At 38.1% G+C, this 22,969-nt stretch overlaps 1 protein-coding gene across 2 annotated transcripts in view; it reads left to right on the forward strand.

The window, feature by feature from the left end:
- RP1 (RP1 axonemal microtubule associated) overlaps positions 1–22,969 on the forward strand; it is a 612,495-nt gene that overhangs the window by 72,284 nt on the left and 517,242 nt on the right. For both annotated transcript variants that reach the window (XM_077492703.1, XM_077492704.1), the window contains exons 2-3: positions 741–1,398; positions 5,245–5,416. In XM_077492703.1, the coding sequence (XP_077348829.1) occupies positions 754–1,398; positions 5,245–5,416 (817 nt within the window). In that variant the 5' untranslated portion in view covers positions 741–753. The remainder of the gene's footprint in view (positions 1–740; positions 1,399–5,244; positions 5,417–22,969) is intronic.

A 22,969-nucleotide genomic window follows, 5' to 3' on the forward strand; every position in this document is an offset into this window, starting at 1 on the left:
TATCCTAATACTCAGGAGGAGTAGCAGAATTTATTTTGGGGTGTCATTTGTGGTATACACATGCCATGTGAGAGAAATAACCTATTACAATGACAATTTTGTGGGTAAAAATTTTTTAATTTTGCAAAGAATTGTGGGAAAAAAATGACAACATCAAAAACCTCACTATGCATCTTACTAAATACCTTGGAATGTCTACTTTCAAAAAAGTGGTCATTTGGGGGGTATTTGTACTTTCCTAGCTTGTTTGGGTCGCAAGAAATGAGTACTTCAGGTTTGATAAATTTTTTTATGATTTGCACCACAGATTGTAGACCAAATAATATCCACTAATTTGGGTTATTTTTACCAAGGATATGTAGCAGTATAAATTGTGGACAAAATGTATGAAAAAAAATATTAATTTGCAAAATTTTATCACAGAAACTAAGAAAAATGTTTTGTTTTTTTTCAAAATTGTTGGTCTTTTTTCATTTAAAAGCGCAAAAAATAAAAAACCCAGAGGTGATCAAATACCACCAAAAGAAAGCTCTATTTGTATAAAAAAAGACAAAAAAATAATTTTGGTACAGTATTACATGACTGAGTAATTGTCATTCAAAATGTGAGAGCACTGAAAGCTGAAAATTGGTTTGGTCACGAGGGGGGGTTTAAGTGCCCAGTTGTCAAGTGGTTAATTGCTGTGTATAAATAATGGTCAAAAATATCCTCTTATAGTGTACAATGTGATTTTTCTTTAGGTTACTGTCAAGAATGAGTGAATCTACATCCACCAACATCTCTGTGGCTCAAGCACACTCCACAGAAAGCATACATGCTTCGTCTACACAACATTCACGTATGGCAGAACCTGGATCCACCAAAAGGATACAATTCTACAAAAGTGGGGACCCACGGTTTAATGGAATAAAGATGGTTGTCTCCAACCGATCCTTCAAGACATTTGATGCCTTGCTAGATAATTTATCCAAAAAAGTACCTTTGCCTTTCGGAGTTAGAAATATTACTACACCACGTGGAATGCACCACATAACATCTCTAGAGGAACTTGAAGATGGCAAATCCTATATTTGTTCCCATCAAAAAAAGATAAAGCCAATAAATCTTGAAAGAGCTAGAAAAAAGCCACTACTATGGCAAAGTAGCAGACCAATCAGTGCACGCAGAAGAGCAGTGCAGCTGGCTCGCCAAAATGAAGTTGCACCTTTTAAGAGGGAAAACACTATTGTAATTGGAAGCTCAAAGAACTTTGTTATATTTAAAAATGGAGATAAAGATTTGAATTATACCTTCGTACTAAATAGGAAGCCTAAACAAAGTTTTGATACATTTCTTGATCAAGTCTCAGAGACTTTGCAGTTCCCGGTTTTCAAGCTATACAGTACAGATGGAAGGCGGGTAAGTTATTGTATACATTATATGAGCGTAATTCATGGTTACTGATGAAATAACATAGACAATGTCCAATAAATATGCGGTTTGTGTTTTCCTGGGATAAAGGTGGAGCTCCAGGTTTGCATTCTGTTGAAACCCTGAACAATTGGTTAAATCTACAACTTTGCGCCAGAAATAAGGAACGACTCATAATGCAGTACTTAGACTTTGCTTCTTGCAGCTGAGTTACAAGAGCAAATAATCTGAAAAAAGGGATAACCTAGCCTCCTTACTATAAAAGGGTGGGCTCACAGCAGCTATAGTATATTGTCAGTGTTAGGCCGCGTACACACGGGCGGATTGTCTGGCCAACTAAGTTTGTCAGACAATCCGACAGACAGTCCGTTCAACTTTTGAATGAACGGACTTGACCACACACGATGAACAGACAGTCCGCTGAAAGCTTGCGCAATGACGTATACAGCACGTACGACGGGACTAGAAATACGACGTCCAATACACTGCAATGCAACCTTCGGCCGTGTAAATCCTTTCTGAGCATGCGCCATACTTAGTCCGTCCAACTTGCCTACACACGAGCGGACTGTCCGCTGAAACCAAGTTTGGACGGACAAAACCAAGTTTGGACGGACAAAATTACGGAAATTCTGAAAGACTTAGTCCGTCAGACTGTCCGCTGAAAAAGTCCGCTGAAGCCCACACACGAGCGGATTGTCCGCTGAAACACGGTTCAGCGGACTAAGTTGGGCAGACAATCCGCCCGTGTGTACGCGGCCTTATGTTATGAAGAGTTGCCAGTTTTGTGTAAGAATGAAGTACTTTGCCATACTTTGGGTTGCAGTGGTGGGCTAAATATCCTTTGGCACCCTGTTCCATAACACAACATACAACTTTAAAGGTAGCCCCAAGCCTGTAATTTAAAAGAGTTGTCTGTTTTCAAAGCTGTCCATGAAGCTGCATGAAAAGGTTTCTTTGTCATTGTGTAGTTTTTTTAATGGCATTTGTACATGTCCCCAATGGCAGTGCCTAGCTTCCCATGCCTTTTGTTTCATTGTAGCTTTCTACATAACTTCTACAAATGCCCACATTGAATAACACGATTCCCTCAAGGGAATGGGATTCACAACTAAATTTTGAGTACAGTTCATGAAACAGCTTAGGAATGGAACCCAGACCTGTTTGATCACAACTAATGTCTATGTATTTTAAATCTAAAGGGATTGATCACTTTTATCATTAAAGTGAAATATTTGTACTTCGATGGTTTTGCTGAGTGATATTCCCCTTGGTTGGTTCTAAAGCCTGACGTTTTTTTTTTTTGCCTTAATCCTTAATCCATTCTCTACATTAAGGTAAAAAGCTTTAAGTATGCAGCTTCCCCACATACCTCTTATACTTACCTGTGCCCAATCTCAATCCAGTGATGTGCATGAGAGCAGAGGCTCTTTCCCTCCTCATTGGGTCATGCTGCTGTCAATAACAACCAGTGAGGAAGGAGCAGGGATAGGGCCAAGCCACGCTCTGTGTGTTTTATGGACACAAAGAGCAGGGCTTGGGAGTGAGCACACATGCACAAGTGCCCCCATAGCAAGAGGCTTGCTATGAGGACACTTGGTGGGTAGGAGGAGCAAGGAGAACTGGTGTGTGACTTGACAAGATGAGGATCAGGGCTGCTCTGTGGAAAACCATTGCACAGAGCAGGTAAATATATCATGTTTGTTATTAAAAAAAAAAAAATGTTTACAATCACTCAGGCAAAAACTTTTTTTGTTAGTTCTGTATAGTGGAAGTGGGGAAGTTACCCTCTTTCATGTTTATATTTCTGTACTTCCATGGGGAAGACTTATCTCTGCATTTGTACTGGTGACCATTGTCACCAATAGAGCAAATGAGGGGAAATCGAAAATGTTTGAGTTGTGTCAAGAATAAAGGTGAGGGTAAATCTTTGAAAAGGAACATCTGTTGTGAGGAAGAGGAATTCTTCTTCCTTTAGGAGATTTCCTACCATTTCTGGTTGCATCTCCAGGACAGAACGTGAAGGAAAATTTCCCCAATAGTACACAGACAGCAGAAAAAATAACCTGGCAGAGATTTTAACCTTTCCTATAAAATGGCTACCCTGTACGTACAACTTTAAACTGGCAGAAATTCGTTATCGCAGGACATTGTATGATCAAACGTTTTAAGCCTGATTGAAGCCTTTTTTCAACTACTAAAAATTTAAATGGGCTTCTAAGGCTATTGGCTTAAATCTTTTACATTACAGCACCTTATCTTTTCACACAGCTTCTATAAAAAAGGTAAACAAAAGGTGTGTATCGTAATATGATCAAATTAATAAAGGAAGCCCTGATATGCATACAGATTGCATAGCCTTCATGTTAAGTATTATAGTATTAGAGTATTATCCATGCATTGCTATAATGCAGCAGTTGACCCTAATAATCTTTTGTCTGGTAATCTTAGAACCTCTACATGTGTTGCAGTAGAGCTAAGGGTAATCTGTGATACAGACAGCAGAGAGAAAATAATTTATATAGTGCAGGTGCTTTTGAGATTAAACAGCTGTAACATTACAGAATACAGTAAGTACAATTTTAGGCGTACACATGCACTTGGGGCATACTCCAGGCCTAGGATGATTTTAAAGACTGGATGTGCAGTGTTGGATAGACATGTGCATTCGTTTTCGTCCGAATGCATTTTCGTCCGAATTTCAGGTATTTTCGTTTTCGTTTTGACAAACGATAACGAAAGTGCAGATTCCGAAAAACGAAAGATCCGACATAAATAAATGCTTTTTTTCGTTTTCGTTGTTACAACAGTTCGATATAGAATAGGAGATTCGAAGTGACCGTTCGATATAGAATAGGAGATTCGACGTGACTCCATATGTCTATTGAACCTGTGGTCGAATGTGCCTAAGTTTCGTTTACCTCTATTAGTCCTATTATATAGAAAAGCTTCGACAGAGAGTAAATATTCGACATAGAGAGAACAGAATCGACAGAGAGAAACGATACTGGAAGTAAATAAAAAAAAATAATGATAATATTCGACGGGATCGTTGCACGTTTATAATAATATTCGACGGGATCGTTGCACGTTTATAATAATATTCGACGGGATCGTTGCACGTTTATAATAATATTCGACGGGATCATTGCACGTTTATAATAATATTCGACGGGATCGTCGCAACTATACGACACTGCAATCGTACATTTCGGCAATCGAATGCTCCGCCTATAGGCTATATAGTTTAGCAGCTCCATCGAATCTTCTTTATCCATTCGACAGATACCATAAGCCTTCCAAGACAGATTCGACCGTAATTCATGTGGATTTTCGGACGAATGCAATTTTTGCACGAAAAACGAAATAAATAAAAACGAATTTCGGGAGTAACTAAATAAATAAAATTTACGGACGAAAACGAAAAAACGAAACGAAATATTCTAGTCTGCACATGTCTAGTGTTGGACAAGCTAAACAGGGAAGATCCCCCAGAGTTGCAGTTTAAGTAAGTATGACTCTTTAGAAAACCTGTGGGGGGGGGGCTGAACAGTATATGTGCCTTTTCCTTTGAGGTAACGTGGATGAACTTTCTGATTGCAATAACAGTTGCAATGTTTGCTAAATAGCACTGGCATATCTCTGATTGTTTTTACTTGTGGTTTGCAAACCCATTTTTCATTCACAAAGAAATTGATGATGTTGAATAAAATATTGCATGCTTTGCCGTATGCATTTTAGCTACTAGCATTCTACTCCCATATCAGTTCACTTTAAATGTCCTGGTATTATAATTTTGCTACAATCTTCTTCTTGTGTTTTTTTTTTCTTCAGATTCTTAGCATGCATGCCCTCCTGCTAAGCTCTGGAACAATAGTGGCAGCTGGGAGAGAACCCTTTAAACCTGGAAATTACAACTCTGAGAGGGAATATCTACCGCCTAAATTACCTGGCATCTCCCAGCGAGTGTTTCCCAAGGCCAGATCAAAACCAGACTTGAAAAGCCGTGAGTAGAATACATGCCACTCTTCTGTAAATAACTTTTTATAGTTAAAGCTGAAAACTCTAACTGTAAATATAAAAAGATCCTAGGATATATTTATAAACCAGTGGATGTGACACTTACCAAACATTCACTGCAGATGTGTCTTCCGGGTGCACCTGTTATAAATGACAGTAAATGATTAACCTGTAGTGAATGTCTGTTGAATGTCACATACACTGCTTTATAAATATACCCCTTAATATATGAGATGAGAACATGTGTATAGTATAAATGTTACCTTAATACAAATCTGTGCTTTGCCAATGCAGGGCACAGCAACAATCTTGTTTAAATGCCCCCACCCAGCAGCACATACTCACCTCTCCTTTACACCATTTTGCTGTGGGAGGGAAGAAAGGAATCCTTGGTTAAGTTCAGGATCATTCTAGTCTTAGTTTACCCAGGGCTGAGGACACTCTACACCAGGGGTGCCCAACCTTTTGAAGAGCGAGGGCCACTTAAGCGACTTGGTAACCGGTCGCGGGCCACAATGAGCAGAGCAGTGGGATGACAGGTCCATGCAGAGTGGACACGGACACAGCCCATGGGTCCTCCGATTCGATCCGCCATAATGGGGAAGGGGATTGATCCCCTTCTGTTTTTTTTTGTTTTTTTTTATAAAATCAGTTTGGAGGTAGGCAGGTGTAAAAGGACACAAATCTGTTTACATGTGCCGTTTCATAGAGGTGAATGGAGGGTTTGATTGAGTTGGACCGATTGTGTGAAAGGGGCCTGTCACACTAATGCAGTGCAGTTCACCTGTGTCTTTCCTGCAGGTTAGCTACACTTTGCCATATACTTCTATAATATCCTGCAGGTGTGGTGCACTTTCTGAAAGCTCACCAAACCCACAGGTAATAACAGAAGTCTATGCCTCAGTGCAGGTAACCTGAAGGTGCACTGCACCTGCAGATCAGTTTAAAAGTAGCCCAGTAACCACTGCGCAGATATGCCCATATATACACTGCAATTTTAGTAATAAACTGACCTTTAATACTTTAATAACAGTCTTCCATTCAGGTATCGCCTGCTGTTGCTGTCCCTGGCAGAGTGCATTTAGTATCACTCCACTTGGGGCAAGAGACGGCGCTATACAGGAAGCATCAGCTTATACATCTCTGCTTCACAGCTGCTTGCTTTGCCGTCTTCATTAACAACACAGATGCTCTGGGATGGCGGGTCTGCAACCCATGATCTGGGCTTGCCAATCTGCTATCCCACAGAAGGAGGTCGCGGGCCACATCATAGGGCTCCGCGGGCCACATGTGGCCCCCGGGCCACTGGTTGGGCACCCCCTGCTCTACACACACTTATACACAGCATAGGTATATTGTTGGCAGCAATCGGGGTAAAAGGAAAAAATAATATACACTGCTAGAGAGGGTGGCATTAATGCATGAGCTTTAAATAATATCCTTGGATAGCCTGACTTGAACAATACTAAAAAATGGCATTCAATACATGACCAAGCTATTTTCTAATTCTCCCCTCCCAGCCAATGAAACATATAGTACCCTTGTAGGTCTCATGTCATTACATTTGAAAGATCAGGCACAGTGATCAGGTTTTACACAGAGCTCAGTGCTGGTGAAAGCCAGATATGCAGCCAACTGGCCTTGTTTAAAAATGGTGTGTGATAGAGATAATCTTTGTTGCTAAACATAGGGTTAACCTATAAGGTTCCCGATTGAGTTTGTACAATAAAAAAATCATATTTATAAAAGGTTCTAGTAGTTCAATCTCAAAAATTAACAAAGTGGCTGTCTTTAGTGGGTGTGTATAAAAAATTGCAAAAACGTATCCAACATAGTTGTATCTCTATGTGTAATTCTTTAATATATGACATATTATTAATTTTCCTTTATGCAAATTGTACCAGGTTTATTAATGTTATGATTACATTCTTCACATATATTTACTGAAAAAAGATTCCCATATAACTCTCTATACGGTAACTGTACTATTGTTGTTCCAAATTAATAACTGAGAAGTTCCTTTATTCAAGTTTGATAGCCATATACAATGTTAAAACTTGTATTATTAACTTGTATTGTATCATTCTCAATAAATTATTTTAAAAAGAAAGAAAAATTGCAAAAACTGCAGAATACAAATAGAAAGCTTTGGATAGCATATAAAACATTCTGGAAAAACATATAAAATGCTATATTTGAGGAGAGATATACAGTTATCACTGTATTAAGGAAGTACTGCAAGCTTTAATAACATGTTAGCTGTAGTACTTAGGATCCACATCTGTTTTTAGGTTCAGGTGTTCCATATTTTCCTCTGAAAATCGGAACCAATTAAATGTCAGTAATATTAAACAATTATTATTAATTTAATAAACTCTTGTATATAAACACAGGTTTAACATGCACTGCTAACATTTCTTTCTACATTTCTTATTTCACCTTTATATTTTTTGATAAATTATAGTAGACTTTTTAACTCTATTTACTAACATTTGCTCTTATCTTTTCCTTTCCCTTCTTTGCTTGCCTTTGTGAGCTGTTGTCTCACTTGGATAACTCACACTCTTAAATTACCTTTTACTTCTCATTAATGGTTGTCACTTTGAATTACTCTTGAACATCAGGACGGAAAGCTAATGAGACTGTTTTCACAAGTCCCAGTGGTCAGGAATACTTCCAATCATCAACAAATGTATCAAATAAAGATGATAACCTTGTGGAATACTCTCACTTACAAGACAATGAAATGTGTTTAACAGAACGCTGGCCCCATTCTGGAGAGGAAATACCAATCATTTCTCCAGGAGACAATATTGAAAAGACGGTCCATTTAAATTCTGATGGCACAATGACTGTAGAAATGAAAGTTTGCTTTAAGATAAGACAAGAAGAAACAATCAATTGGTCAACCACAGTTAGTCGTGCTGATATGTCATACTATAAGAATAGACTTTTCCGTTCTTCTGTAAATCCAGAAAATGAAGCTGTAAGTATTAGGGACTCACCAACGAGAAGTCCTTTTCTGGATGAAAAAATCCATGATAAATGTAAAGACTCAATGGAATTTCGATATGAATCTCATGTAGAAGAACCAATAGACAATGATGTTAACACTAAGGAAGCCAAAACATCATCATCAAGAAAAGAGAAATCTAATTTCTACAGACCTCCAACACCGGGGATTAGAAAAAGCCAAGAAAGGAGGGCTTCAATGAGGAGAACATCAGAAGGAAACCTGCACGGACACATGAAACAGATGTTCACTTACCAGGAAATAGAGCATGAAACTGCTCCGTCTGTTGATGGTATAAAGAATGACTGTAATACACAGATGTTAACAACTGCAGACAATGTTGACGCCATTGGAGCTGATCTAAGTCAGAATTCAATTGATCACAATGATGCAAAGCACTTATCCAAATTAAGAGAGGGCAGTTTTGAGATGCTGGAGAGCACTGTTATGGAACTGTCACAAAGAGATACTGTGTATGAGAAAGATGTTAGGAAATCTTTAAGAAGTGATTACATGTGTATCTCTGGATCTTCTAAACAAGAAAGACCAAGCACAGCAGGTAAGCACATATACCAGCAGGAGCAATTTAGATTTAAAGAAATAAAGAGATCGATGAGCACTTCTGTTACATTCCCTGAGCCCTCAACATTGAATGGAAACTCAAAATACAGGAATGAAGATTTTGGAGACACTAATAAAAAGTATTTAGATAAAGGAGATGCAGAACATTCTGCAATACTAATGGAGAATGTTCCAGCTAATAAGGATTTAACTACAAATCATAACTCATTGTGTCAACCACCATCAACTTTAGGGGACAAAACAGACAGAGGGTCAGAAAATGAAACCTGTGCTAGCAATGACAGTTATTGTGCACCTTCACTAAAACAAAAGAACAAGAAAAAAAAGAAGACCGCAGGTGATAAGGCAAATATTCCAAAAAGTAATTCAACGGCTTTGGATTCTCAAAATATCGAACCTGAGCATCTGATGGATGAAGTATCATACCGAGAAGTTAATCCTGAAGCAAAGAATTTTATGTTTGAGGACATATTTCCTCCTTCTGTGCCATCACAACCTGAACTGAGGAAAGTAAAGGGTGATAAGAAAATGGCAAAAGTAAAACCGAGCTCTGTTAAGGCACACAATGAATTACTTAGTGCCCCAACTGAAAACTGTAAGGAAATAAAACAAGAGAATACACAAACAGAAATAGACCTTTGCACAGACTGTGGGGGAATCAATGTGTCAAATTGTTCTGTGCTTTACATTCAAGATCAATTAAAGAGTTCCCCCACACAAGATAGCTTTGTTCCAGAGGTACAGTTGCCTAAAATGAATTCAAAAACATCCAAACGATCCCAGAAAACAACAAAGAAACAAAAGAATCCTAAAAAGAAAACAAAAAACAACAAAACAGTAAATGGTAAAATGGCAAGTGACTCAAACAGTTTAGAGTCAGAAAATGTGGATTCCACAACGCTCCCTGCTGTGCTTGAAAGTTATGTGCAAAACTGGCTGAAGAACATTTTCCCAAATGCAACCTTTCCTTTACTTCAGATGATCTCCTCTACAAAATTAGACAATAACACTATATGTGTCAACGCTGGCACATGTACTCAGACCCATATAAATAGTGGAGATGTAGGCAGCAATGCAAACAGTAGTGAGACCCACAATGATGATGGGAAATCTGTTATAGACAGAAGTCTGAAAGATCCAGATGACAAGGGAATTCATGAGAAGAAAGAATCTTTGGTTGAACATCCAGAATCATTTGAAGATAATGTTTCTGTTTTTATGGAAAAGAGTAAAGATATAGCAGAATTAGTTGCACAGAGCTTTGATGAATTTCAGCATAACAACAGTTATGACAACTGTACATTTGAGGAGTTATTCAAGCAGTTGGCAAGTCACCAGATCATGAGCTTAGAACAAAGGAAAACAAGCTCAGATGTTGCTATACAGGTTGAAAATGACACAATTAAAAAATTATCAACAAATTGTACTAATGGTGATTACAAGGAAGATGTATTGAAAGAACAGTTCAATTTGTGTCCTCCGTACATTAGCAGATCTAAAAAAAGACACCTAGAAAAGTCAGTGAGTCTTCCAAATACACCAATTAAAGCTTCTCCTTCTTCCTCTCCCCAACTTTTGCTTGCCTGGCTGATAGTTTTACATCTAAAACAAGGTATGTATCATATGGTGGAAGACTTATCACAGAGCACAAACAATTTCTCAGCAATATTTACACTGCTTCAGTCCCTGAAAAAAATTGCCATTACAGAAAATGCTGATGACTTAAAGGCTGCTATTCTACATCTCCAAGAGTCAGCAGTAAGGTTTGATACAGCAATGAAAACTCTCCCAGATGATTTTATTCCTACACAAGAATATCCTAAAGACTCAGAAGAGAGTGTCCAGGTCAATTATATGGATGCTGACAAAACAAATAGTACACAATTAATAACTGAATCTTGTGAAAAGCCAGATCTTTTGAGAAATGACGTAGACTGCTGTGTTTTAACTGATGACATGGATGACTTCAGATTCTTTTCAACTATTCCTTACAGGGAGCTTTCTGGGGAATTCTGTAGAAATGAAGCTAATGACAAAACAGAAGATTGCAGTTTGCTAGGAATGCACAATAATCTCAATAATGAATCAGCTAGTTCATTAGACAATGTCGACCAGGCCTTAGTAACCGATAGACAGAATTCTGAAGAACATCCTGTTGATTGGTCAGAGAAGCCTTCACTTAAATCAGATGTTGTAAATGGAAATGTCAACATGGAAAGAAGTCCAACTTCTCCAAAAATGGTGTCCAAAGTTAAAATGATGGTACAAGAAATGGAACAAAAGAAATACTCTTTCTGTGGTTCTGAGTATCCAAAGTCTTTACAAAGCCCTATGTCTTCTGATTGGTCAGATTACAGACAAGATAGTGAGGATAGTGATACCCTGAGGGCATCTAGTGAAATTATGACAGAGAGCGGAGAGGAGCAAATACATGAGAAGCCCTTTAAGACAGGATTTGTTAAACGAACCATTGAACGACTTTACGGTAAGACAGAAACTAAGATCATACTACCTAAGACTTATGTATCACCAAGCACTGCAGTCCAAACACAGACTAAACAACTTGCAAGCAATGACAACGCTGAATACATAAGTTCCAGCCAAAAGCACCAGTGCCTATCAAAAGAAAGCATGTCACGTTCCTTATCAAGTCCTACCCAAAAAATAGAAGATGGGTCAAACAGTATGAAAAGTTTATCAGTGCCACTACTGGAGGATAATAATAATCATGATTGTTTGATTTCTCAGAAGCCTAATAAAGGAGAAGTTCTCATAGAGAAAGGTCGATGGTTGCTGAAAGAGAATCATTTGGTAAGGAGGTCACCACCTGAAGCAAATGGAATGTATGGAAATCTAGATACAACTTCTGCAGACACACTTCTTGACAATTCAAGTGATGATGTTCCATACCTACATCCTGCTTGCAAAGTGAGTCAGCCATTAGCTGAGGTTTCTTCTTCTGAGTTAGAAGATATGGCGAAACCTCAGACATACACATGCCATTACTTTAGCATGCCCCATGGAAGTGACTCCGAACCCTTTAATGATACTCATATTTCCAAGTCCAAAGTCAGACCTAAATCATCTGGTGGGTTTGTTAAAAGCAAAACAAACTACTCATCAGAGTCTGTAGAGAAGTGTGGTGCAATAAGCGGGAGTCTACCATCATTTACCACTGTTGACTTCAACTTTTCAGATAACAGAGTACATCCATTGACACAATCAGATCTTGAAAAGGCAGATAATGCTCAAAAACCCAATTCTTCCCGTGAAAACCGAAGGCAAATACAGGAACAAGATTCACTTGACAAGCTCCAGCTTGTTTGTGGTCAACACTGTCCTATTTTAACTGCTTTGATTAATCATGTCAATGAGAAAGACAGAGGATTTGTTTATTGCAGTCGTTATGACATAGAAAATCAAATGCTGCAATCTTTGTTGACAGACACCACACATAGTAATTTGCTAAAAAATTATGTATACACAGATGAAAATAACAACATACACAACATGAACTTCACAAACCCTATGAAAAGCCACAATGACAGTTATACTAATATCTTCTTCATTTTTGATATCAACAATTTTGCAGGTAAAAAACTACTGAGAAATGGAAGTAAAGACAGGCAATGCTTATTAAATCTCTATCCAGTTTCCTGGTCTGCAGGACTTGATTCTAATGAAAATGATGAAAATAACAATAATATTTATTGCAGTACATAAACCAAAAAATATTTTTTGTTCCTATAAATAGAATACATGTCACTGTTCTCATGCCAGACCCATCCAGTATTATTTACTTTTGCAGATAAATGAATTGGTTTGCCTAATCCAAGTTTGTACAGACATTGCATATCTGAAAATATTTTTTGTTAGAATTAGGAAAAAGATTTTAAACCTACCCTGATGACTACCATCCCAACACACCAGGAATATGACTGGTATGCTACAGCTGAATAAATATAAGCATGCAGGTCCTTCATGTTGATGGTAGAAGCCTGTATACTCTTTAGCATAAGGGAAGGCTTTAAGAGAGGTCCACAGTAGGGGTTAACATTGCATAAAAACAAAAGAAACCAAAAATACTTTTACCAATACAAAGAACAGGAATCAGGTAGGAAAGTTGCAAACAAATCATCTACAAATCTGCGACCTCCTCCTGGGCTCCAAAGAACTCTTTCAACTCAGAAGGGTATATGGACTGATATCAGCATGGCAGAAGACCACATATCAATCACCCTCCAATCATACGTTCTTTATGCGCCAGTCTTGTTTAGGGTGGACTATGTAATCATGTGAAGGTATAAAAAGAGCACTAAAAAGTTGACACGAACCAGAAGATCAAACCTTTTGGATTAGTCTGTTCTAGGATAACATTTTGAGAATGTACAAAAGTGGATCACAGGAGTGGATCTTGGGAATGGCAAAACAGATCACCTTCATGCATGATCAGAAACTGCTGTGTTCACTGTTTCATTCTTTAGTTCGTTTTTTCATTTCTACCCTTTCTTCAAACCTAACTTGAGCTTGCTCATTATTATTTTCTTCTAATTTGTATTAATCTGTACCTGCTATGCCCATTGTTATGATCCTTGTATAGACATATGTTAACATTCTCATGGAGTATATATAGTATCTATGTATGTAGAAATGGTGCCACCACACAAGTCCATAAAAATGGTGGACAACATTTTTCTGTGACCTTAAAAGTGCCTCTAAGACTCACATGAGGGCTGCATTCCACATATCACCTCCATAAAGAAGTCAGAGGAATAGCTTTCAGCTTTGGAGTTTGTATCTAATTACCTATTAACCTGATTGATATATTTGTACCTCCTTAGTTGGAGGAGATTTGATTGTACTCTCTTTGAGTGAAGTTCTCTTGAATGCTCTCTTGTTCCACCATCCCATTAGAAGATACACTTCATATGCCCCGTACACATGGGCGGACATTCCGACAACATAACCCATCGGATTTTTTCCGATGGATTTTGGCCCAAACTTGTCTTGCATACACACGGTCACACAAAGTTGGCGGAAAATCCGATCGTTCTGAACGCGGCCATGTAAGTCACGGACTATAAACAGGCCAGTAGCCAATATCTTTCGTCTCATAATTTATTCTGGGCATGCATGGCACTTTGTCCGTTGGAATTGTCTACACACGATTGGAATTTAAACAATCGTATTTTATTGTCGGAAAATTTTAGATCCTGCTCTCAAACTTTGTGTGTCGGAAATTTCAACAGAAAAGTCCGATGGAGCCCACACGCGATGGGATCCGATCACACATTTTCCATCGGAAAGGCCGACCGTGTGTACAAGGCATTAGACTTCAAATAGTAGCATCTTAGATGGGTTTGACTTTTTAACTTAAAGAATATGGAAAAGTCAGTTGTTTTCTTTGGTGCTGCATTTACTGCTTTCGATTATGCACTTAAAAAGGTTGGACTCGATGGACTCTTTTTTTTCAACCTCACCTACTATGTAATATGTAACTATGTAATTACAGCCAACATTTTTTTTTTTTTTTTTTTAGTTTTGGAAAGAGCTGTTAGTGGTTACAAATCTCATGTTTTTCTTTTGTCTGGGTCCCAGGTGTGTCCCATAACTTCCTCTCCACTGTTCACTGTGGGGAATTTTCACAAATGCAATACATAGAGAAATATAAACCCAACTGAAATTTTAATCTATCCTAATTCTGCTTAAAAAAATAGTTTTAACTTATAGCATGTGTTCTTGATGTAGAGTTCCAGTTTACTTCTTAGTTCTTTGACCACATCCCTGGGTCCAATCCACCACAGCAGGGAGAAAGACATTTATTTAATCCTTTATTTTAAATAAATGCCGACAGTACAGAAATGTTAACGCAAATGTGAATGTAAATGTGAACAGAAAACATATATGTGTTTACTAACCCATAAAACATCATCCAAAGATGATCTTCTATGATCATCTAAATGACCACTTTTGATTTTACTGACTTTTGCCCACTTTAACCACAAAATTGTGCCGAGTGTTCCTTCATTGTATGGTATACTTTTAAGGGTTATGATTTTGGCAGGACTGTCATATAAGTCCCATCTTAGAAATAGTTCCAATTAAAACTGCGTATGGTTGGGTGAATCATAAAGGGTTCAGGCACAAAGGATGGCAATTCCAGTTTTACTGATTGTAAATGTAAAGTGCTTTCTTCTCTCATTGGTGCTATTTAGAGATTCATTTCATATTTGATAGCGCTATGGTAAATAGAATTTTATGTATTTTTAAATAAAATGCCCTTTTCACCCTAGGGGGCATCACTGTGTAAAATGCACATGTATTCAGCTTAAAGATACATCACTAGCCCTGTACTTTATTATTTAGTGGAGTTTCTAGAACTACCAAAGACTACTACATATCATACATCTACCTGGATCATCTAAATTAAATAATCAGTGCACCTAAATTGTATGTCTGGGCTAAAAACAATAAAAACACATATTTGGTACACCTCTTCTATACTACTGAACACCTTCTTCATTGAAGACACAGAGAGAGAGGGTGTTCTGTAGTCCACTAGGAGAGAAAGGGGGGTGCAGGCTACAGCTCGCTGTTGGTTGATGTCACAAAACCACTTCAGGCTCTGTAAGGTTTCTGACAATAATGCCAGGATCAACCCAGATGCCTGATCAGCAGCTGGCTTAGCTTCCTCTCAGTATGCTGCTCCCTAGCCTGTTCCCCAGGCCAGTTCTCTAATGAGCACTGGAGGGGTACAGCAGAGAGCAGTGACTGACTCTCTGCTCAGAGTGGACCAAGAACTGAGCGACTAGTGGTCATGTGATTGCTCAGTTCTTGGGTGTAGAGCTGGTGGAGGACAGCTGTAGCTGTTTGTCCTTTGAAACTGCATGTAAATTCCTTGTGTGCAAATGGAGCTAAATAGGTTATTCTCTGAAATATGAATGTATGAATGATGAAGATACCACATTATGGCCAATAGATGGTGATGGGGAGCATACTTTTTTCAGGTGATAGTCAATGCTATATCCATAATGCTGCATTTACACATTTGAATTGTAGGGGATACAGCAACATTTTTTCCCATTTGCACAAAAATAATTTACATCCAGTTTGAATGGTTGAACAGTTATCTTTTAGACCCCTTTCAAACGAAAGGCTCTTTTCAGGTGTTTTGGCACTAAAAATAGCACCTGTAAAGTGACTGAAAAGTGCCTCTCAAGCCTCCTTTCACACTGGGGCGGTGCGCTTGCAGGACCGGAAAAAAAAAATACTGCAAGCAGCATCTTTGGGGAGGTTGCGAGAGCAGTGTGTACACTGCTTCTAAACCACCCCTGCCATTGAAATCGATGGGCAGCGCTGCCGAAGAACCTGCAAAGTGCTTCGGCAGCGGCGCTTTGCAGGTGTTTGTAAAGCCTTGTTAACCCCTTCTTTGGGGTTAAATGCGCCCCTGCTCCCACCCGCACAGCGCTAACGCGGCCATGCCCCAGTGTGAAAGGGCTCTTATAGATATACACCTACATTTATATTGTGATTTGTCAAGATCATCTCTCAGGCTTGAAAATGAACAATATGCAAAATCTTGTAACCTAAACCAACTAATCAAAATTAATCTAACATTGATTTGATTACAACAATTTGAAATAGGATTGGTTCCTAAACATTACTACTCTTTACACATTACTACTCTTTAAACCTCATGCTCTTTGCATTGCTTTATAAAATAAGGTCCTTCAAGATTTATTAATCCTATTGATAAAGAAATAAATTCAGTAACTCATCTGCTATATTAAAATATGTTATTAGGAATATATTTAATGAGCAGCGGTCAATAAAGTATTAAGCCATGCATTAATATTAAATACTTTATGATAATTGTCTCTGTAGCTCCAAACAAATGCTCTGTATTTGTAATTACCAAAAAAAAGTAGGATTCTTGCAGAAGATTTCTTTATGTGTTACATACAGTGGGGGAATTATTATTTGATCCCCTGCAGATTTTGTAAGTTTGCCCACTTCCAAAGAAATGAAGGTCTATTTCTATCATAGGTGTATTTTAAATGATAGAGACAGAATATCAACCAAACATCCAACAAAAAACACATCATAAAAATACTATAAATTGAGTTGCAGCTCAGTGAATAAAATCATTATTTGTTTCCCAAGCAAAACATGACTTAGTCCTTGGTGGAGAAACCCTTGTTGGCAAGCACAGAGGTAAGACGTCTCTTGTAGTTAGTGACCAAGTTTTCACACATCTCAGGGGGCATTTTGGTCCACTCTTCTTTACAGATCTTCTCTAAATCCCTAAGGTTTCTTGGCTGTTGCTTGGCAACTTGAAGTTTCAGCTCCCTCCATAACTTTTCTATAGGATTAAGGTCTGGGAACTGGCTAGGCTACTCCATGACCTTAACGTACTTCTTCTTGAGCCACTCCTGTGTTGCCTTGGCAGTGTGTTTTATGTCATGCTGAAAGACCCATCCATGACCCATCTTCAATGTTCTGGCTGGGGGAAGAAGGCTCTCATCCAAGATTTTACAATACATGGCCCCATCCATTGGCCATGAAACTTCCACTTTAAGTACTGGTGACCCCCTGACATGCCACATTTGGCATGTCATTTGTTTTTGGGGGGGGGGGGGGTGGAGTCGGAACCCTGTTTTGACAGGCACCCAGCTCCCACTTCCTCCCCTGGTGGAGGAAGTTCACTATCCCCCCTCCCTCCCTCTTCTGGGACACGTCACAGGTCTTAGAAAATTGCCCGGCCATTAACAACGCGCATCGCTGCTCGCCACAGCTGGGTGGCCACAGTTACAATGCTGGCACTGCGGAGAGGAGGGGGAGAGGAGCGAGGCTTTGTGCACCCGCATCGTTGGACCATGGAACAGGTGAGTGGCTGTTTATTAAAAGTCAGCAGCTACACTTTTTAAGGATTTATAGAAGATCTGTAAAGAGTGGAGATGTATGCAAACTTGGTCACCAACTACATAAAACATCTAAGCTCTGTGCTTGCCAGCAAGGGTTTCTCCACCAAGTACTAAGTCATGTTTTGTTTGGGGATCAAATACTTTTTTTACTCACTGAACTGCAACTTAATTTATAGCATTTGTTTTATGTTTATTTTTCTGGATTTTTGGTTGATATTCTGTCTCTATCATTAAAAATACACCTATGATACAAAGAAATGAAGGGTCTATAATTTTTAAGTGGGCAAACATACAAATTCTGCAGGGGACCAAATAATTATTTTCCCCGCTGTATCTAAAGTATACCTGTTTTGTTTGTAAGTATGTAATTAATACTAACGTATTTGTTGTACAAGATGCAAAGATGGTAAAAAAAAAAAAAAAAAAACGTTCTAGGTTAGATACCAGGAAAAAAGGTGTAATTCCTTTTAGGTGGAGCTAAACAGCCAGTGCCGGGGTTATTTTTTGGACATTTGGAATGCTGGCTTGTATTTAAACGACATGCATTTAGAGTTAGTAGAGGATATGTTTTATCACCGATTGCTATTTCATACATATTTAATAAAATACACCCCTTTAGCTAGATTTGTATCCTACAGCAAACTTGTCTTGAGATAAACACACAAGCTATCTTTGCTGACATTCTGAAAATACTAGTTGTCTGGCTATTTTGTTGACCTACTAGTTGCATTACTTTCTTACATACTGACATGAGACCATCTGCAGATCAGGAAAGCCAGACAAAAATTATGATCAGCATTCAGATTCCAGTTCAGTGACTGAAAATATTGAAGCAAGAGAATTAGCATGATAGTCAAGGAACAAGCTTTTTAAGAGGTCAGTGATGACAGGTAATTTGTTTATCTCAAGACAAGTTGCCTTTATGGATTTCCCTGAATTATGCTTGTTGGGTTAATCTGTCCTCATTTTCACATTTTCTTCCTGAATATGCTTGTGGCCATTCTTCTACAAAGAACAGCTTCATTTATCCTATTTGTCTGAATTAGTGGATTCTATGACTTTCTATAAGTCTGGTTGTTTCTATGCACACTATTCTATACACTAACAGCTGATTCCACCTCTGGTAAGTGATGTGAATGCAGTGGTGCTGATGAGCTGTAAAGAGCGTTTTGCAGCGTAGCCTTATTTCAGTCTGTTGTATTGGCTAGAGAGCAGTGTGATGTGGTGGAGTGCATAAAACAAAACAAAAAAACAATAATCCTTACAGTACTAATCTCCACCAACAGCCCCAATGCCACCAATACAGATCTCCCCCAAAGCCCCATGGGCCTTGATGAATGATAACAGAGATTATGGTTTCATTTTAATATTAAATAATTAATCAGCTTGGACTGCACAGTCTTTGGTGTGGCACTCTTATTGTCTAATATCGCAGAGATCCAGCACCTTATACCCAGTCAAATCAGGATAGGGAAGCCAGCACCATAGTTTTCAACTTCAAAAACATACTGGCAAATGGCAATGGCTTTTTAACTCCAGCTGAAATATTTTCGTTGATTGTAGAGAGTGGAGTCAGGCTTTTATTGTTGTCTGCATCCCTACTGTGTTAATTCTGCCTTTTTCTGAGACAGCAAATGAAGGACACATCAGTAAAAATGTAGCTGAGGTTCTAATGCTTTATTACTCTGATAAAATACATTTTCGCCTTTATTTCCTCTCTGTATCTAACATTTCTCTTCTCTATTTAAACAATTAGAAACATGCTTGCCTGGAGTTCTGCTATTGTCAAAACTGTTTGACCCCTTTCACACTGGGGCTCTTGCCCTGAAAGAGCAGCTGCTGTCTCTCCAATGTGAAATCCCAGGGCTTTTAACCGTTTTTCGGCTGCTTGTGGGGGTTAAAAGTGCCCGAATACCTCCATAAATATGATGGTAAAGCGCAGCCAAAAATAGTGGCGCTTTACCGTCGACGACGCCCCCGCCCCAGTGTGAAAGGGGCCTATGTGTTGCCACACAGCTACCAATCATATTCTGATTTTATTCCAGCTTTTTTTTCAGTCTAGATTTAAATCTGATTGCTTCATATATGAAAAAAAAACAAAAACAGGCAGTTCCTAATTACATGACCGCTTATAAATAGAGCTCATCCCCTTTTGTAACAAACAGCATTTTTCCCTAATTCCATAACATTGTGTTGTGACATCATTCTCCATATACAGTTTAGAGCTTATGGGGTTACATTTCAAAAGGAAAGTAGGCTGTTCACTTTGCAAGGTAGTTTTCCCTGAACTTTGTGAATGTAGGGGGGTGGGGGGAAATATCACTTGCAAATAATATCCAGTCATGTGCAAAGAAAATAAAAAATATATATTTTACTTGCACATGATTGGATGTCACTGAGAACCTGAATAAAAAAGGACTAGAATAGGATTTAAAAGGTACCATACCATTATATATGTTAAAAATATATAATTTTATTGAACAATTCCATAAAAATAGTAATTAAAAAGCCCAAGAAGAATGAGAAATCTAAGGGAAATTGGCATGCTACAGATGAAAAACAAGCTTTGGACTGCCGCACTCTTCAGAAAACCACTTTCTTTTATTGGAAAAATCAAATCACAGCTCTACAAACACAGCGAACAAGGAAAAATTGCTGACGTTTCGCACTAGCTGTAGTGCTTATTCATAGCAAGGAAGTTGGCATGCTACAACTCGCACATGATCACAATATCACATTTAGCTGAATATATTTCAATTGGTGTTGCCCCAATATGACACTTTCATTGGGACTCCTTAAAATGGAAAATTTCTATGTGTTTCACAGCTGCAATGGACCACAGTGGAATTTCTTGTTATGTTGCCCACATCTCTTGGGACTAGGAAGACAACACTTTGTACCATTTTTTGACTCTGGCACATTCCTGCCCCTTATTTGTGATTATCAGTCTTCACAGAAATTGACTTTTATACTTAGTAGTCTTCATTGTCTTCAGAAAGGTGATGAGTGGCATCTGCTCAAGCAATTTATGTTTTATAACATGCCTTTAAAAAAAAATGTATTATATCTGCAGTACTTTCCATAATATCAAATACAAACATAATTTTTTTTATCATTATCATGTTAATATTTTACTCAAGCGATCAATCCCCCCCCCCCCCCCCCCATTTGTGTTTTGATATGTGTATGTTCATTCTCTGCATGTACTACAGATACACAATAGCAGACCCTTACTAAAGAAGCGGGCGTTATCCTGCAAAACACGTAGAGACTTCCATTTCATGGAGTCCCCATGAAAATGTCATATTGGGGCAATACAAATTAAAATATGTTCTGCTAAATGTGATATTATGTTCATGTGCAAATTGTAGCATGAAAATGATTGCCCCTTTTTCTTAGGGTTTTTTAATTACAGTTTTTATGGAATTGTTAATAAAATTATATATTTTTAACGTATATAATTGTGGGGTACCTTTAAAATCCTATGTTAGTTCTTTTGTATTGGGAAGGGGTAGGCAATGTTGGCACTCTAGCTGTTTTGAAACTACAAACCCCATCATGCCTCTGCCTCTAGGAGTCATGCCTGTGATTGTCAGGGTCTTGCAATGTCTCATGGGACTTGTAGTTTCACCACAGCTGGAGGGCCGAGGTTGCCTACCCCTGGTATAGGGGTTCTCTGTGATGTGTAATATTGTAAAGGAGGTGGTACCAGTACATCCAGCAAACAGTAGAGGTAAATATTTTCTTTTGCTACCTCTCTTCCAATTTTCCTTTGTTTGCACATGATTGGATAATGGTCAACAGCCAAGTCAACAGAGCTGTGCTTCATTCACTAAACTAAGGGGAAATTATTTTGCAAAATTAACAGACTACTTGCATTTAGTATACCCACCCTATGTTTCCATCAGATGTGAACTCTTTTTTGTCCCCTTTTAATTTTTCAAACATACCATAAAATTTGTCTTGTATCTGTTTGATAAGTAATACTGAATAAAAATACTTCTTGGTTATGCCAGAAATCTTGTAAGCTAATCATTTCCTATGCTTTCTGCCTGTGCTTCAGCATTTTCAGTTGCATTGTTTCTATCTATCTCTATAGATTAGATTACAAAATATCCCACCCCTTTGTTATATGGAAAAAAAATGGAAACTCACAAACACGAAATAGGACTTTAAAGACAACTTTAAAACCAGCTAGAAGATATGCATAAAAGCATGAATTTATTACTCTATTTAAAATATATAGCAGCAGTACAAGCATAAAAATTGTAATGAAAGATTGAACAGCTGAATCCTTGGATATACAAATATATACAATAATTGACAGCATCACCTCTTCGTCCCGACGTGTTTCAGGAAGAGTTCAATCCTTTCATTAGGGGTATTATAGAAGGGAGATGTCAAAATTGTTTCTATAGCATAACATTCATTAGAATTAGCCACATCATTATGGCCCTAATTCTGCTACTGAATTTCACAGCAATTACATACCATTCACAATGAGCGAAATTTGATACAATTGTATATAGTATAAAAGCAGGATTCACTTCTGCTGGGAAAGATAGAGATGATCCATGTGCCCCCAGAAGTGTTATAGAGAAGAGGAGAGAGGTAAGTGCTTTGTAGTCCTCTCCTAGTGGCTCCACCATAGATACAGTACAGTAAGTTGCCTTGTCACCCAAGGGTAGGAAGTATGTTACTGGTAAGCTCACAGGTAAAAATCACAAGTAAAGTCGCTGGCTGGATCGCAAGGGAAAAAAAAAACGAATGCAATCACTACGTCTAAGGACTGGTAGGCTGTAATATATGTACATATTCTTCTAGGTTTTAGATACATTTTAAAGTTCCTCATCCTACATTGGAGAAATTACAGTTAAAAGCTGCTTGGTTGAAACAGAAAACACCTAGTTTCAGTCTTATAATCCCATTTGTCTCTCAACACACCAATACATTCAGTGCTTTACCATACAAACCAGTAATAAAGTTTGCTTTTATTGCATAGTTATAAAATTATACTTGC

This window comes from Lithobates pipiens, unplaced genomic scaffold (assembly GCF_037356315.1).
Source record: "Lithobates pipiens isolate NorthernLeopardFrog02 unplaced genomic scaffold, aLitPip1_a1.2 Scaffold_19, whole genome shotgun sequence".
Taxonomy (NCBI): Eukaryota; Metazoa; Chordata; class Amphibia; order Anura; family Ranidae; genus Lithobates; species Lithobates pipiens.